At 33.2% G+C, this 15,922-nt stretch overlaps 1 protein-coding gene across 1 annotated transcript; it reads right to left on the bottom strand.

The window, feature by feature from the left end:
• Positions 1–1,121: 1,121 nt before the first annotated feature.
• On the bottom strand, positions 1,122–10,995 carry TRIADDRAFT_20754 (uncharacterized protein; the record flags this gene model as incomplete). The annotated part of the gene is made up of 5 exons (XM_002109509.1): positions 1,122–1,208; positions 1,311–1,406; positions 1,498–1,586; positions 2,132–2,240; positions 10,828–10,995. The coding sequence occupies 5 exons, from the start codon at positions 10,993–10,995 to the stop codon at positions 1,122–1,124; spliced, it is 549 nt and encodes a 182-aa protein (XP_002109545.1).
• Positions 10,996–15,922: the final 4,927 nt, after the last annotated feature.

The raw sequence follows: 15,922 nt of genomic DNA, 5'->3' as shown, positions 1-15,922 counted from the left end.
CTAGCCGTCTTATACAAGGACAATTTTTTACTTTAAACTTTATTAATGCATATGCTGATAGTTAAAATACGGATTGATTAAAACTTATTTTGACGCTAATAATTCGCAGCTACCTCGTTTACTTATAGCAGTAATAATAACAATTTAATCAGATATTATTAAATTGTTCATACTATCAGTAAGACTATGATAATAATACGAAATTATTATAATAGAGCATCATGGAACAATGATTTAACATATCGTTGAAGACAATTCATCATAAGAATTAAGTTAAATATATAAGTTAAGCATAAAGTGTTAGCGTATACAGCGCAAGATAGAACGAGAAATGTAACCGATAGGAAGTTTATTATAGCTGTGATGTGCAGCGAAATTATACTTAAATGCGCATAGGGTAATTTGAACAATTCGATTCTCCTTCCTCAGGTGATAAAAATTCAGTTGACGAAATTAATTGAAAATCCTATCAGTTAGGATACACAATATCACAATATCCTATATGCATCTGATTACATAATAGGAAGTCGAATAAATTGTAGGATATACAGTAAAGTACAGTACCTTAATACAAAAAATGCAGCAAAGTAAACTTTTAAAAAATTTTTTATAAACCTCCAATATCTGGATTATTTATCATGTAGAGTCAGTGAGTAGATCTGTGATAATGGAATACTATATAAGTAACCTACAGCTTATATTCTAATTTCATTACAATTATAATTAGTACGGTCGTGGCTTAATAATGTAGGAATCATCGGAAATATTAATTGATGCCTACAACAATGGAAGACGGTAATGATACAGTATAGTTATAGAAATATTTAGCATTAAATTATCGATCGCAAATTAGAAGATTCGCAAGATTCATTAGTATCCGTTGATAAAAAAGGCAATTACAAGAAAAATGCTATATTAGATTAAGTAAGTAGCAAGTAAACAATATCATTTTTATCATTTCGCTGAAAGTGACTATTGCCCTGTTTTATGTCTGATTCAAATACCATATAAAGAAAGCCGATATTCTTGATATTACCAGAAACTTTACAGTCTATAGTTTTTATCCGGTTGATTCTCATATAACTAGTGCTTGGATTTATGACATCACGGTGCTTTCTTTTTTAATCTCTTATATCACGTGAAACGACACATAATAATTCTGATTGATCTTCATTGCCATAGGTGTAGCCTGATCCTAGATTGATGACCTAAATATAAAACGATAGCGTTACTGAAAGTGTTTTATCGTGCAAATAATAAATGCTTAAAATCTAAAACATTAACTTGTAAATTTTAATATTGAAATATACCTGCTCAAATCTCCACCCATCTGACATTGTAGACACTAAATGAGTTAATTCAGCTTCTTGGCATTGTATTACACGATAAACATGATTGGATGGTTTCTAAAAAGTAGTTAAATGATGCTATAAAATTTGATCGAATGTCTAATTTTGACAGACAGCACAATAGCAAATGTTATTCATATATTTCTACCTTAGCTTTGGAATCTCTAGCTTCAATACGCCTCTGAGTTAATTGTACTAAATTTTCCATATTAAAGAATTCAGCTTCTTCTAAGACCCCTAAACATGGATATATTCAATAGTAAATACTGAGTACTCATATTTTAAAGAGAGATAAGAAATTAACTGAAAAAAGCTACTAGCAAATTTATAATTTATTAAACATTGTAAGAATGGGTAATGTTATGCAACTTTGCTTGACTTGATGCTATATACTGTATATTGAGCCTATTTATCGATAAGTACTGCAAACGTCAATAGCAGACCTATATTTTTTAATTAAAGTTATCAGATCGAGACTATAGCAAAATCATGACATCTAGTGTAGAGACAACATCACTCGCTTTTTCGCATTGTACAGCATTAAGAATAATGTTAAGATTAACTCGTTACATACTTGACTTGTTATGTATTACTGCACTGATAGTTAAATCAAATTTGATTTTTCAACAGTAAGTATCTACCTATGGACTCATGATTTGATGTTGAAATTTAATGATATAAAGATATTATTACAAAGAAGATATTAATCGTCAACGAAGACAAATATCAATATATCATAAGATAATAAAGTAGTTTATGCGGCAATAATTGTTAAGGTCTACCTTCCAAAGGGATATCCTTATCAATAATTAACTTGCTATGACGTAAAAAATTCAGAATAGGCCTAAAATAACGTGGGTCACGGTCAATCATGTAAGCTCCATTTTCATCCTAATAACAAAACGGAAATAAGATATTACGCCATCAGTATCATGGGTATAAAAGTACTTTCTTCATAATGTTACTGATACAAGCAATCTAGTAATAAAAACTAATAATAATTAATCTAACTATTTTTGTTTTAATTTTAAGGTTAGGGCAAAACAATATACTAGATGCTACAAAGTGCTACCTCTAGTACATTATAATGTATCATTTTGGTATAGAATACTGCTAGGCAAATATTAACTGCGTGAAAGCAAGAGCTAAGTATGTCTTATCTACCCTATTAAGATGTTTACGCCAGTCTGCTAATGAAATTGAGAAATTTTCAAAAATTGAAATTATTCATGAGGTCTATTAGTTTAGAAAGGTCTAATCTCTTCGTATTGAATAGGAAGACGAATTTAGGGGGTGGAAATTCTAATAGGTGGTTTCAACAAGATTGAAACTATTTCAACTCCATCAATGCATCTATCTCCTTAACATAATGTAGTTACATTAATAATTAAATATGTAAAATTCAATTTTACATCTTTCAAAAGCTACTAAATAGCATCAACAAATGTGTTTACTTGATACGGAGGTGTAATGCAGATGGATTAATATGTGATATCAATTTAATTGGCATCAACTTGAGAGACAATTGAGGAGATGTGGATGAATACTCAATGGAGATATTAACTCTGTATCAATCATAATCATAACGAAGTTGATATAATAAATTAAGTATATCGAAAAAAAGAAAGACCTTGAATTACCCTAGCATTGAAAAAAAAGTCCATCAAATAGACTAGGAGGTCAAATTCTAATACAGCATTGTCGGGTATTTCAATAGTAGGATATCATTTAATGTATTTAAAAGTGTAGAAGTAATAAAAATAGTCGAGTTAAGGCTTTTTTAATGGGAGAATTTAGAAATATTCAAGTTGGGTTAACTAACATCATTGCCTATCAGTGGTTTAATCCATTTATCATGTTAAATCTGTTGCAGCATGGATATAGTATCAAAGAGAGGAAGATTGAACTTGAGACAAGACTTGGATGTTATATGTTGATGATTTATTTGATCGAGAAATTTTTTCAACGTAAGTATCAAGACTATCAATGAGATACAGCACCACCTATTTTCTATCCAATTCTTGGAAAGATATTTATAATTAATTGAGTAGTTCCTACGTTAAAAGAATTTAAAAATGATCAGGAAATGGTAGACTTCTATGGAAAAAGAGAGAAGTGGGAATCAATTTTGATATCCAAAATTATTAAAGCGGATATGTCCATCAAGGTGTTTGTTCAGAATGGAAAATTCTTCAACGTAGAGTTTGCACTTTCCGCCTCCACCTTGTAATTAACATATTTTCGTATAACCGATATGTTCATGATCGTTACTTATTGAGTCAGGGTATCGCTTTGAAGATCAAAACGTCCATGATTGCTCAGTTTCTTAATTGATATAGGCTATATTTGACATTTTACGATAGGCAATTGAAGGTCAAAATTGGTAAACTATGGCAAACGATGATATACTGGATTGTAAAAATTAATTAACACGACATGTGATGACTTTAATACAGATTATTATGGTTTTTGTAGTGTACATAGTCCTTTAGAAACGGCAATGTATCGTATCAGTGATAGATGGGTAGTTTAGTTTTTAAAAGCTTATGGTATCTTGAGAAAGATTTTGATTTCTCAGTTATTTATAATAGCAGGAAAATGACGATGTATAACGTCTATGATTTAGATTCACTTCTATAAGGTATGTATTTCCAAGTATAATAATATCGATAAAATTAAACTATGGGTCAAGCATATCTTAAGCGTCTGTAGCAAGTTCGATTTTAGTATCATGAAAAGAAAAGAGTAACATTTAGGATTTGATATTAGTATGCCAAAAGCTATGGCTCTAAGGGTATTTCATTAATCACTATAGCTAGTTATATGAAGTTTAGTTTTGGTTTTCAAGACTTTCTTAAGACTTAAGCAAGACTTGTTAAGTTAAGTAAAGTTAAATGACTTAAATAGCGTTTGGCGTCCATGATGATTAATTTAGGTTTTGTAGGATTTTTAATTTCAATGTCCTGAGAGAAAAAAAATTGATTAACCGAAAATGATAAGCAGCAATATGTCATCTCCATTAGGGCTAGTTTAGGGTTGATAGGTGTACTTTTCTTATTAGGGAAACGAGCCGTTAAAATGATTTCAACATTGGTTTGATATTACCTGTTCCTTGTCATAATGATTTATGGTGGCTAGAATAGCATTTTTAGACAAGGCTCTTTCCAAATCTACTCAGTGAAATATCAAAGCTAACATTTATGGTTGATATCTTGGAACTTGTTGTAGCCATAATGCTAGTTTTTAGAATATGGCCTTTCGATATCTTGTCGAAGATGTTGAGGGTAGCATTTTTAACTATGCCCCTTGCTATCCACTCAAGGAAAATGAAAGCTAGCATTGATGGTCGATATCGTGCACCTTTCAGAAGCATTTATAGCATCTATGATGGCTAATAGAGCATTTTCAGATATGCTTTCTCTCGATATCTTCTTAGAAGTAAATCCAAGTTCACATTGGTGGATATTATCTTGAACCTTTCAAGAAGCATCAATGATGTTGATGATAGTTTTGGTATAGCATTTTAAAAAATTCGATATCTCTTGAGAAAAAATTAAAGCTAACATTTATGGCCGATATGTCCAATGATTTATAGGTAGATAGTAATGTGGTCAGATCAATTTCTACTCTACGCTCAATAAATAACCCTTGAGATGGACCATTATTATTCTTGTCATTACTACCAGCAATTAGGGGAAAGCTTGAGGATGTGGTTAAATTGGATGATTGAAAACAGTGATAGCTATAGAGTCTTCTTGAAGTCATTTATAAAGGGTGTTATTGTCTGTTGACGATAGAAATTTTCTTACAGTAGCAATTGTATTGATGCAAGAATGATGTTGAGTAAAATCTATCTTCTATCACGGACTAGAGAGACATTTATTCGGCTAATCATGATATAAAGGAAAGAGGTAATCTAGTCTATCCATATCAATTCCCAATCAAAGGCAACAATAATAGCGCAATCTAGCTTACTGTACTGTAGGTAAATAACATCACTATATCACTATATAGTTGAAATAATAAAGTAAAAGGATAGACGATATTGGTAATAATATAATAGAAAGGAGTGGTTAAAACGGGATAGGCAATAAAAGAAATTGGATAGTATGGCATGTTCATAATACTCATGAATTTGTTGTGTTTATCATGGCTAAAGCCATTCAACATGATGATGAGTAATATCAGACTGCTCTTTCACTAAAATACAAATACACAGTCACTTAAACATTGATTGCCTGTCGATGTTGCTAAGAAGATTTCTAATATTATGTTGATAAATTTGCTAACAATACTCAAGTCGAGGTTTATCCATCCAATTGACTATTTCATTAGCATTGATGACATTGTTGACGATGCTAAAACCATTCTTTACGTTGATTCTATTAATTATCAGGTTATCCACTTAAAAATATGTTGATAACAACTAATTTATCGGTAAGAATTTCTATCGAATAGTATTGAATTGGCCAAGATAATGTGGATATCGTTGTGAACAACAATGAATTTATCGGTTTAGGATTTATATCTAGTAGTGTTAAAATAGTGATGATAACGTGGATTTTAAAAAAACTCATACGCGTACTTAAACCTTGATTAACGTATCGTTTAGGATTTATATCTAGTAGACTTAAAAATAGGGATGATAATTAATGTAGTTGAACATATAACTTCTCCTTAAGATTTACTGTATATCTAGTAGTATCGAAATAGCAATGATAACGTAAATTTAAAAAAAATTCATACGTATACTGAACTATGATTAACGTATCGTTTAGGATTTATATCTAGTAGACTTAAAAATAGGGATGATAATTAATGTAGTTGAACATATAACTTCTTCTTTAGATTGACTGGATATATCTAGTAGTATCGAAATGGTGATGATAACGTGTACTTAACCCATGATTAACGTATCGTTTAGAATTAAAATAGCGATGATAATGTACATTGGATACATTGGCAAATCATGACTAACTTCTCCTTTAAGATATACTATACACATGTAGTAATATTGAAATGGTGATGATAACGTGGATTTTAAAAAGCTCAGAAGTGTACTTAAACCATGATTAATTTATCGTTTAGGATTGATATCTACGGTAGTAGAATTAAATGAGCGATGATAATGTTGATGATAGATACGTCTTTGTAAACCATGACTAATTTCTCCTTAAAAATGTCCTGTATATCGAGTAGTATTGAAATGGTTACGTGGATTGATATATTTGTAAAGCATGACTTTAACTCATCGTTGAGGATTTTAAATCATTCTACTGTACTCAATACATTCATCGTGTAGGATTGATATCTAGTAGTATCGACAAGGCGATGATAACGTGGATTCGATACTTTTACAATCCATAACTGAGAAATGTGTAGGATTTACATCGAGTAGTTTTGAAATAGCAAGATGGATTTTGCACATTTGTTCATCATGACCAACTCATCCTTTACCATTAAAATTCATCAATTCAATGATCGTCAAAATGATATCAACCTAACGAGTTTGCACATCAAGATTAACTTCTCGTTTAGGATGTACTAGTGTGGTATTTTCATGGCGATCATGATCTTGATTTACACGTATTTATGAACTATAGCGAACTCATCGCTTTATGATTACTCGTATAATTGACAATAACGAGTGTAAGAATGGTGAATTTGTTGACGATGACTCCATTCAACCTTTGTAATTAACATCTATAATTTAAAATGACGATGATGATGTCGATTTACGTGTAGACATGAATAAAAATAATAATATCTTGGCTTGTAACTAATTGATTGTTAAGCAGTACTCAAACTCGGTTATAAAATGATGATCATCATTTACTATTTCGATCTAGTTGAATCCTCCATCAATATTCTTTATTCTGCTTTCGCTTACAAAATGGTAGTACTGGTGCAATAACCGATGATAGAATCGATTTAGGCAAAGGCTACAAGAAGAAGAAGAAGACTAGTTGTTGGTTTTCTACTTGTCCATAATTCAACTACAGTACTCGTATACTATTGTCGAGGGAGAAAGTTATAACCCAATATTTTAACGTTTTAATCTGATATAATATCAAGCAAGATAGAAGTCTGTTGGACAGTAGATGAAAGTGATAAGCGTTAGCTACATGTTAATATTTAAAATTGTGACACTAGTTGTAATTTGGAAGCCAATTTCTCGCCACTATTCACTACTAAAAGGACCAATAGTAATGGCAATGGATAGATTGCATACTTTGGGAAGAGTACAAGCTAGACCTATATACAGTATTGCTTTAATTGGAATCTGTCAATGATTGGCAAGACAATTTTGCTATTGAATTATAGAATAGCGCAAGGGTCTAGTTGCCCTCTAAAGTGATGCAAAGGAACGGGGGAAAAAAAACACTTTTGTCTTGTTCATTGTGAGCAAGGAAGTAAAAATATTATTCAAGCTGATCTAGAGTTTCTTGTTAGCATCTCTATCGATTATCATGATCCTGTAGGAACTATCTCATCTCTTTTAAATCGACTCGATGGCCGATTGTCATAATCCAAGCGGATATAGTATTTGGCAATCTTTCGAGACAAGTTGAACTTTACATTCCCTACTTTTGTATTCTAGAGATCAAGCCGATCATGAATCTCCTTTTTTAGCGTATCTTTCGATCATGGTCATCATGTAGAAGCTATCGGATCTCTTTCATATCGATTCGATGGCCGATAATAATTAATTAATAAATCCAATTTGATATACCAGTAGTACAGTACTGTATACGACAATCGTCTCCAAGACAAGGATAATTCTCCATTGCCTACTTCAAAAGAGTGGTATTCAAAAAGTCTATTTTTAAACAGCAATGCAGACAGCTGTAAATAAATCATGACAGAATAAGGCAATCATAGACTAGCATGAGTACCTAATGGCAACATCGTTTGAATATGTAACTATTAGTGAAGAAAAGGCAAATTCTGTCTACCTTGTTGTTGTCTTAGTTTGTTACACTATAATTGGGTAGTTGACAACTTGACTTGAAAATTGGAAAAAATCAAGTAAAATCAATATGGTCTTGACCATATTGATTTCTTCCAATTTGTTTACTAAATCAATTCCTTCAAAAGTCTTGATCCGAATAAGATTAGTGTCTCCGACGGGTAGATTGAATTGGTTTTACTTTCATGTTTTCTGGCTAGGCTAGGAAAAACTAAAGCCTAACCCTACAGTAAATACAAGATGTTGAAATAAAATAGACTTGATCCTTCATTAGAATGAATCAGAATAGAGTATGGTAGTCATCGATCCTACGGCAATGTCTTATTCCTACATTATCCAATTCATCGCCGTCGACGTATTTGATAAAAGATGGCCATGATAAACGTCGAAGGGATTATTAAAATAAACTAATTCTGTACTTGAAAGTGGAAGTAATAATTCCATCTCCTGATTAGGAAAGGATTCATTCAACGTTGGATATTGTTTCCCTATCTTACTCAAATAGAATCAAGTATTTGATGATGGACAATGTCTATTACCAGACTACAGCGGTAGAGTTATTGAATTCAATTTGATAAAATGTAATTATATCATGATCGATGGGATAATTATATAGCTGGCTAAAAGTCTTACTGTCCTTTCAAATTAGATTACAATCATGTGAAAGGCCATTTTGGGGGTTATTTTATCATCATGGTACAATGATGGTAAAAATAGGTAATAAAATGAATGAATTGAAGTTAGGGCCATGGCAATGCTTTGATTATGCCAGCAATTTACTTCAATCTGGATACCATGTTATATATTGTATTAGTTAGATAGCAATAGCAAGAGAACAAGTTAGGGTAGTCGAGTTTAGATAAAAAGCGAAAGTCTCTGAAGAATATTGATTAAAAAATAAGGAAAAAAGGAAGGATGAATTCCTTTTTAGAACGTTGATGTTTTGTATTAACAAGATGTTGCTAATGCTGTCCTCTTAACGTCGTAATATAGCACTAGAGAATGTGACTTGGGCTATAAATGAAAGACACAGTCAGCACGTAAACTAATGGACTTGGAATACAAAAATATTCCATTGTAAACTAGTATCTATTGGTTGATTCATCTTCTCAAGATGGATGGATAGGCAGTTTCAATACTTTCGAATATCGCTAGCGGTTCGTCGTGTTGGTTTAGCACTAGGGAAGATAGGGATAGAGGAGGTCATGGTTTTCTCCCTAGAATGGATGGAAATTTGGGCTTTCATCACCAGTAGCAATTGAAGATGGATAACAGTATATTGATGATGATGATAATAATATTATTATTAAATGATGACTTTTATTTTTTCCCCTAATCTATTTACATTAGATGATCGGAAAAGATAGAAGAAGGAGTTGAATACTTTGAATGCTACCTCTTGCAGTCCTAGAATGATTGACGATCATCATAGTGTGGCTCATCAGGATTATTGACGACTATTTTAGGTCCATGTATTTTATCTTTTTCTAGCCAATTCTAAATATGATGTAGAAATTGTGTCGAATGGTCATTTATTGTCTATTTCTTCTCCAGTGCCACAGATATCGTTTTAAGTTGAGCATCGGTTATTTCTTCAGGTCTGCTTTTAGGAACATTGGATAGACATGGTGGCAATCAAGTTATGGACCTACTGTATCTAGGAATGATTAAATTGTATTCCTTTTATTGTCCTGTGCTTGGATACACGATGGATAACAAGGAGTTGGAAAAAAAAGTGCAATCATTTCTTGACATGATGATCATATGATGGATAAAGTGGAATTTTCTTCTACTCTTCTAACTCCATGTTGTCAACGATCGCTTGTCTCTATTTCTATGAGTAGCACAAGCAAAATAATACATCATAAAAAAAGATGAAGAAGAGATCGAATGTAATGGATAAGAGTCGACTATTGAATGCATCATCCTCCATTTTGTATCATGGACATCATTTTACATTATTTTTCGCCTTCAATCACTGGCTAAAAGAAGCAAGACAAGTCCAGTTGTAGCCATGTTCTAGCCATGACAACATAGGCAAGAGGGTTTTACGGTCGTTGCAAGAAAGTCAATTTTACAAACGAATATCTTGTCTCTATTGAATGATGATGACTATTGGATGAAAGGCAGAGAAAGTAAGCAATGCTACCATCAAATCGATGGGATTTTGCCTGTCGTACAACAACAATTTTAATTGATCTCTCTCTCTCTCCTCTCGTACAGTATCTACAGTAATTTGGCTTTTGCAGCATTTCCATCGCTTGTCGTCGACTCAACCCATGGGACAGATGTTGATCTCTCTCTCTCTCTCTCTCTCTCTACCCTATAAATCACTTGTAAAGCTGAATGGAAACATCATCCAATGAAGGGATTGATAAAGGGTAAGCATAACAAGAACATAAAATGATCCAATTGGCTAACATCTATCCTATACGTGGCATCCATTGCCCCTCCATCAATTTACACACTGCATGCAGTACTGGATGAATTAAATGGTGTTGGACTTACTTTATCCGATGGAAGATCAGGATCGTTATTACATAAACGGCATAAAAAAGAATTTTCATCTTTACACAGTGTCATCCTGGTGGTGAGGAAATATTGCCCACCTACATTCAATTTGACCCAACTGGATAGATCTCGTCGATTGCCATCATGGCTATTTCTCGATGCCATCATCAACAACAAGTTGAAAAAGTTGGCGGATGCTGGCAGTCTTGTTGCCTACTGAGGCCTTCATTCAATGTCTGGATTTGATCAAGAAGGCGCTGCCTCCATCGCCTTGTTTGTTGTTCCTTTCGTTCTCATACGAATTCTACTTGTTGTTGAGTGGTAGATGGGTTAGGGTAGTTGGTGTTGGGTTATCGATTTATTTTTCAACTTGCCTATAGTAGAACATAGTAACCGGGATCATGACCGAGCGCCATCTAGCCAATCGTATTGTAAGAGTACTGTTTGAGTAGTCGTATTGAAGGCGCGTTCACACCCAAAAATGTGCTTGCTCACACTTGACTGGTCATAGAGACTATACTACAAGTCATTATACATACACTATACTCTTGCCTATTTTCAGTACTGAAACTTTCCAATATGGAGAATCAACATCATGGACTTATGGAAGAAAATCTTTTGCCTCTTTTCTTCCATTAGTCCATGCATACAACATCGATAGGATGGATTAATCCATTCTAAAAGCAACCATGTAAGCAACAGTGCGATTTTAAAAGGGCAAAGACGAAAACAATTGAATAGTGGGGTGGAAAAGTGAAGCATAATCCTCAATAATATCATGGATGGAGGGAGCACTGGCTTAAAATGGTGCTAGCCGTTTTGGATTGCAATGAATATAAAACAGGTAGAACGAGGTAAGTAGATAGAAGCGGAGAAGAAGCATGACTACATAAAAAATACATATAAATTCTATAACTCAAGCACAATCAACACTATCATTGTTTGGAGCTATGGATTAAAATAGTCCAAGAAGGTCATGGTTTTGGATTGCAATGACTACAAAACAGGTAGAAGGGGAGAAGAAAGCAAGACTACGCCATAAACATATATGAATTATGCCTTCTATAACTTAAGCACAATCAACAATATCATTATTTGGAGCCCTGGGTTAAAATAGTCCAAAAAGGTCATGGTTTTGAATTGCAATGATTATAAAACAGGTAGAAGGGGAGAAGAAAGCAAGACTAAGTAATAAACATATATGAATTATGCCTTCTATAACTTAAGCACGATCAACAATATCATTATTTGGAGCCCTGGGTTAAAATAGTCCAAAAAGGTCATGGTTTTGAATTGCAATGATTATAAAACAGGTAGAAGGGGAGAAGAAAGCAAGACTAAGTAATAAACATATATGAATTATGCCTTCTATAACTTAAGCACGATCAACAATATCATTATTTGGAGCCCTGGGTTAAAATAGTCCAAAAAGGTCATGGTTTTGAATTGCAATGATTATAAAACAGGTAGAAGGGGAGAAGAAAGCAAGACTAAGTAATAAACATATATGAATTATGCCTTCTATAACTTAAGCACGATCAACAATATCATTATTTGGAGCCCTGGGTTAAAATAGTCCAAAAAGGTCATGGTTTTGAATTGCAATGATTATAAAACAGGTAGAAGGGGAGAAGAAAGCAAGACTACGCCATAAACATATATGAATTATGCCTTCTATAACTTAAGCACGATCAACAATATCATTATTTGGAGCCCTGGGTTAAAATAGTCCAAGAAGGTCATGGTTTTGAATTGCAATGACTACAAAACAGGTAGAAGGGGAGAAGAAAGCAAGACTACGCCATAAACATATATGAATTATGGCTTCTATAACTTAAGCACAATCAACACTATCATTATTTGGAGCCCTGTGTTAAAATAGTCCAAAAAGGTCCGAGTTTTGAATTGCAATAAATACGAAACAGGTAGAAGGGGAGAAGAAAGTAAGACTACGTAATAAATACATATGAATTATGGCTTCTACAACATACTACAATTTAAGCACAGTCAGCACTATCATGGTTTGGAGCCCTGGGTTAAAGTAGTCCAAGTTTTGAATTGAAATAAATACAAAACAGGGTAGAACTAGGTAAATAGGTACAAGGGTAGAAGAGAGAGCGACCACATTAAAATATATCACTACAGTAATTGTTACTGCTATCTTTCATATTAATCATAGCAGGACAGAGTAGTCGACATAGAATAATTACATCGTACAAGTATCTCCACGTCGAATGGTATAGTGGAGTGCTGCTCCAGTTGCATAATGGAGCAGAGTATCATTTCATTTCTAAAAATGGAAAGACTCATTATACTCGTAAATATCTATCTTCCTGGCCATTTTACTATATCGGAATAACTGTGCGCAACCAACTAAACGTTGCGCAGATTTAGACATACAGCGTAATATCTTTTTAGCGATTATGGAAGATCAGAGTTTTTGACTACCATGAGCGCAAAACAGATAGAAATAGGCAAGTAGATGCAAGACTAGAAGTAGAGTAACCACGTAAAGGATACACTTATTGCCAATATACTTTATGTTTATTATAACAGGACATTGAGTAGAAATTTAATATTCTGAAATACGCGTAGATCAGAATAACAGTAACGCACGGCTATAGAAGGCGATACGTATCTTCCAATGATCTAGGTAGTGATTGAGCTTTGTAACCAATTAGGTTGGCAATCTACCAACTCCAATTTGAAGCCATTAAAATAGAGCAAATCTCCAATGCAGTACAAACACCAATGATACAAATATACCGTTTTATTATATCAGCCATCATCTACAATTGCTTTACGTATTCAACACAGCGACTATTCTACGTCGTATAGAGCTTTAATTTCATATTATTAGCATCGTTATTAGTACTTTTTCAACACACATAGCTACAATAATGTAATAAGCTCAAATTATTACAAATAGCCGGTGGTCACCCCTCTCTTTCGTGTTTGATAGTTCCTGGCAGCACAGCACGGACTAAGAGTAACCAGCATACGAGATCATAGTAGGATTGATTGCCGTAGTTTATGGCATCAGAAATCATGGACGAGGGTCGAAGAGGGTCAAGTAGTGAATATAGATTATGGTAGGGTTAGGGTTAGGGCTAGGGTAGGATTTACTTTACTATACAGGTCTTTATCGTACGGCGAATAGTATACGATATTCGTCTGTTGATTTGCAAAGCCTAACGATCATAAACTTTAGAAGTAGTCAATATCGATAGAACCAATGAAAGGAAGTAAAAATGATATTGAACAATTCGACATTTTCCGCTATTGGCATTAAGGTATTATAGTTTGGTATATCGTCTGCGTTAGCTGCGGCAGATTGCCATAATATTCGTTCATAAATGGTAGGCAGATTGTGTTCACCGTTATTACCAATCTAGATTGACAACGAGGAAATTTTAACATGACGAGCCTACTGTTAAGCTTGTCTTTCTTGACATTTGCCCACGGTACAACTCCATCATAACGATAATCACTTATCGCTCTTGTATGGGATATACGAGATTGGTTATTGGATGCTTGCTGTGAATGGAACATTCATTTGCAGTTCAATGTAGCCCAAATAAGATTAATGTTCCACTAATTTAAGTGAAATAAATGTATGCTAGACTTTTATACCGTAGTTGATGTAGAAAAATGGATGGCATGGTATACCAATACCGGTATCTAACCATTCGATGTATGCCATTTTAACTATTATCCAAAACTCTTTCAATTGACCATATTAACACTAATGGATAGGCTAACCTTTGTGACATCAATTGCTTGGAATCAACCATCAAAACTAGGTCGAGATGTTGCTCTTCGTTATTGTAATTTGTAATTGATTACTAGCGATATAAAATCCGACATCAGCTGATCATAAACATCATTCTAACAGAAGAATGATACATCGGGTTTGATATATGGTGCTTTACAATAACACATAAGATAGGATATACTCGTAGGATGCTTTATAATAATCATTTAGAATCTGCCTGGCTGTCAATGTACAATTATTATTCTACGTTACAAAGATATTTTTCCAAGCTGGTTATTATTAAAAATGAATGGACAGATTAACGTCTTGGACGTGACATTGGGTGCCTTATAATAATCGACTAGAATCTGGCTGGCTATAAAACTTATCATCATTATTCTACTTTACAAAGACATTTTTTCTAAGCTGGTTATTCTAAAAATTAAATAGAGGAATTAATGCTATTGATATTAGTTCCCTATAATCATTTCTAATAACTTATTGAAAAATCGCTTCTGACACTACTGCACGCGCATATCCCTAATTTTGAAAAAACAAGAAAACAGAAAATGAAGGACAATGCATGACTATAAATACTCGTATAGCAATTATAGTCGAAAAAGTCTCCATGGCGACTTGATAAACCCTGTAATAATCGGCTTGAGGCCGATTGATTATAAGTCAATGTGCTATACTTGGTAAAACTTTTACGAGCTGATTTCTATAAGCGTTAATCCATATTAGATTAACGCTGTAAAATGAATGTTCAACACGACATTGAAAAGCTACTGTTACTACCACTAACGATTTATCCTTGGCATTATTATACATATTGCATAATTTAATAAATCGCTACACACTTTTATTTCTATTTAACAATACTCCCCCATTACAAATGTTTATGTTACTGTACTATAACTTGGTTAATTTTTTTTAATTGAACGATACTCCTCCTCTCATTGCTCATACTGTACTATAAATTGGTTAATTTTTTTAAATAAGGTTCGGGTTTAGTTTTGTGTAGTTCACCTAGTCATTTCTAGCAGTATGGTAAAGTTAATTTTCGTCGTTACTCGATTTGTAGCAATCAGTGACGGCATTGGAGTGCATTTTCAACTATCGCTGTCGAAACTTCTTTTTCCTCAGCTCCAACTTCAATTCTTAATCTATAAATAAACCTCTTGGATGTTAATTTCCTATAATTATTCATTAAAACTAGATGGAAAATTGCTACTAACACGATATCCCCTGATTTTGTACGAATAAGAAAATGTAAACAAATGGAGAATGAGCTGATCATTGGCTTATGTAGAAATGAATAGGATATGTTATCTTCTA

This window comes from Trichoplax adhaerens, genomic scaffold (assembly GCF_000150275.1).
Source record: "Trichoplax adhaerens TRIADscaffold_2 genomic scaffold, whole genome shotgun sequence".
NCBI lineage: Eukaryota > Metazoa > Placozoa > Uniplacotomia > Trichoplacea > Trichoplacidae > Trichoplax > Trichoplax adhaerens.
Note: the sequence above shows the minus strand (reverse complement) of the source record. Positions and strands in the feature narration are given on the sequence as shown.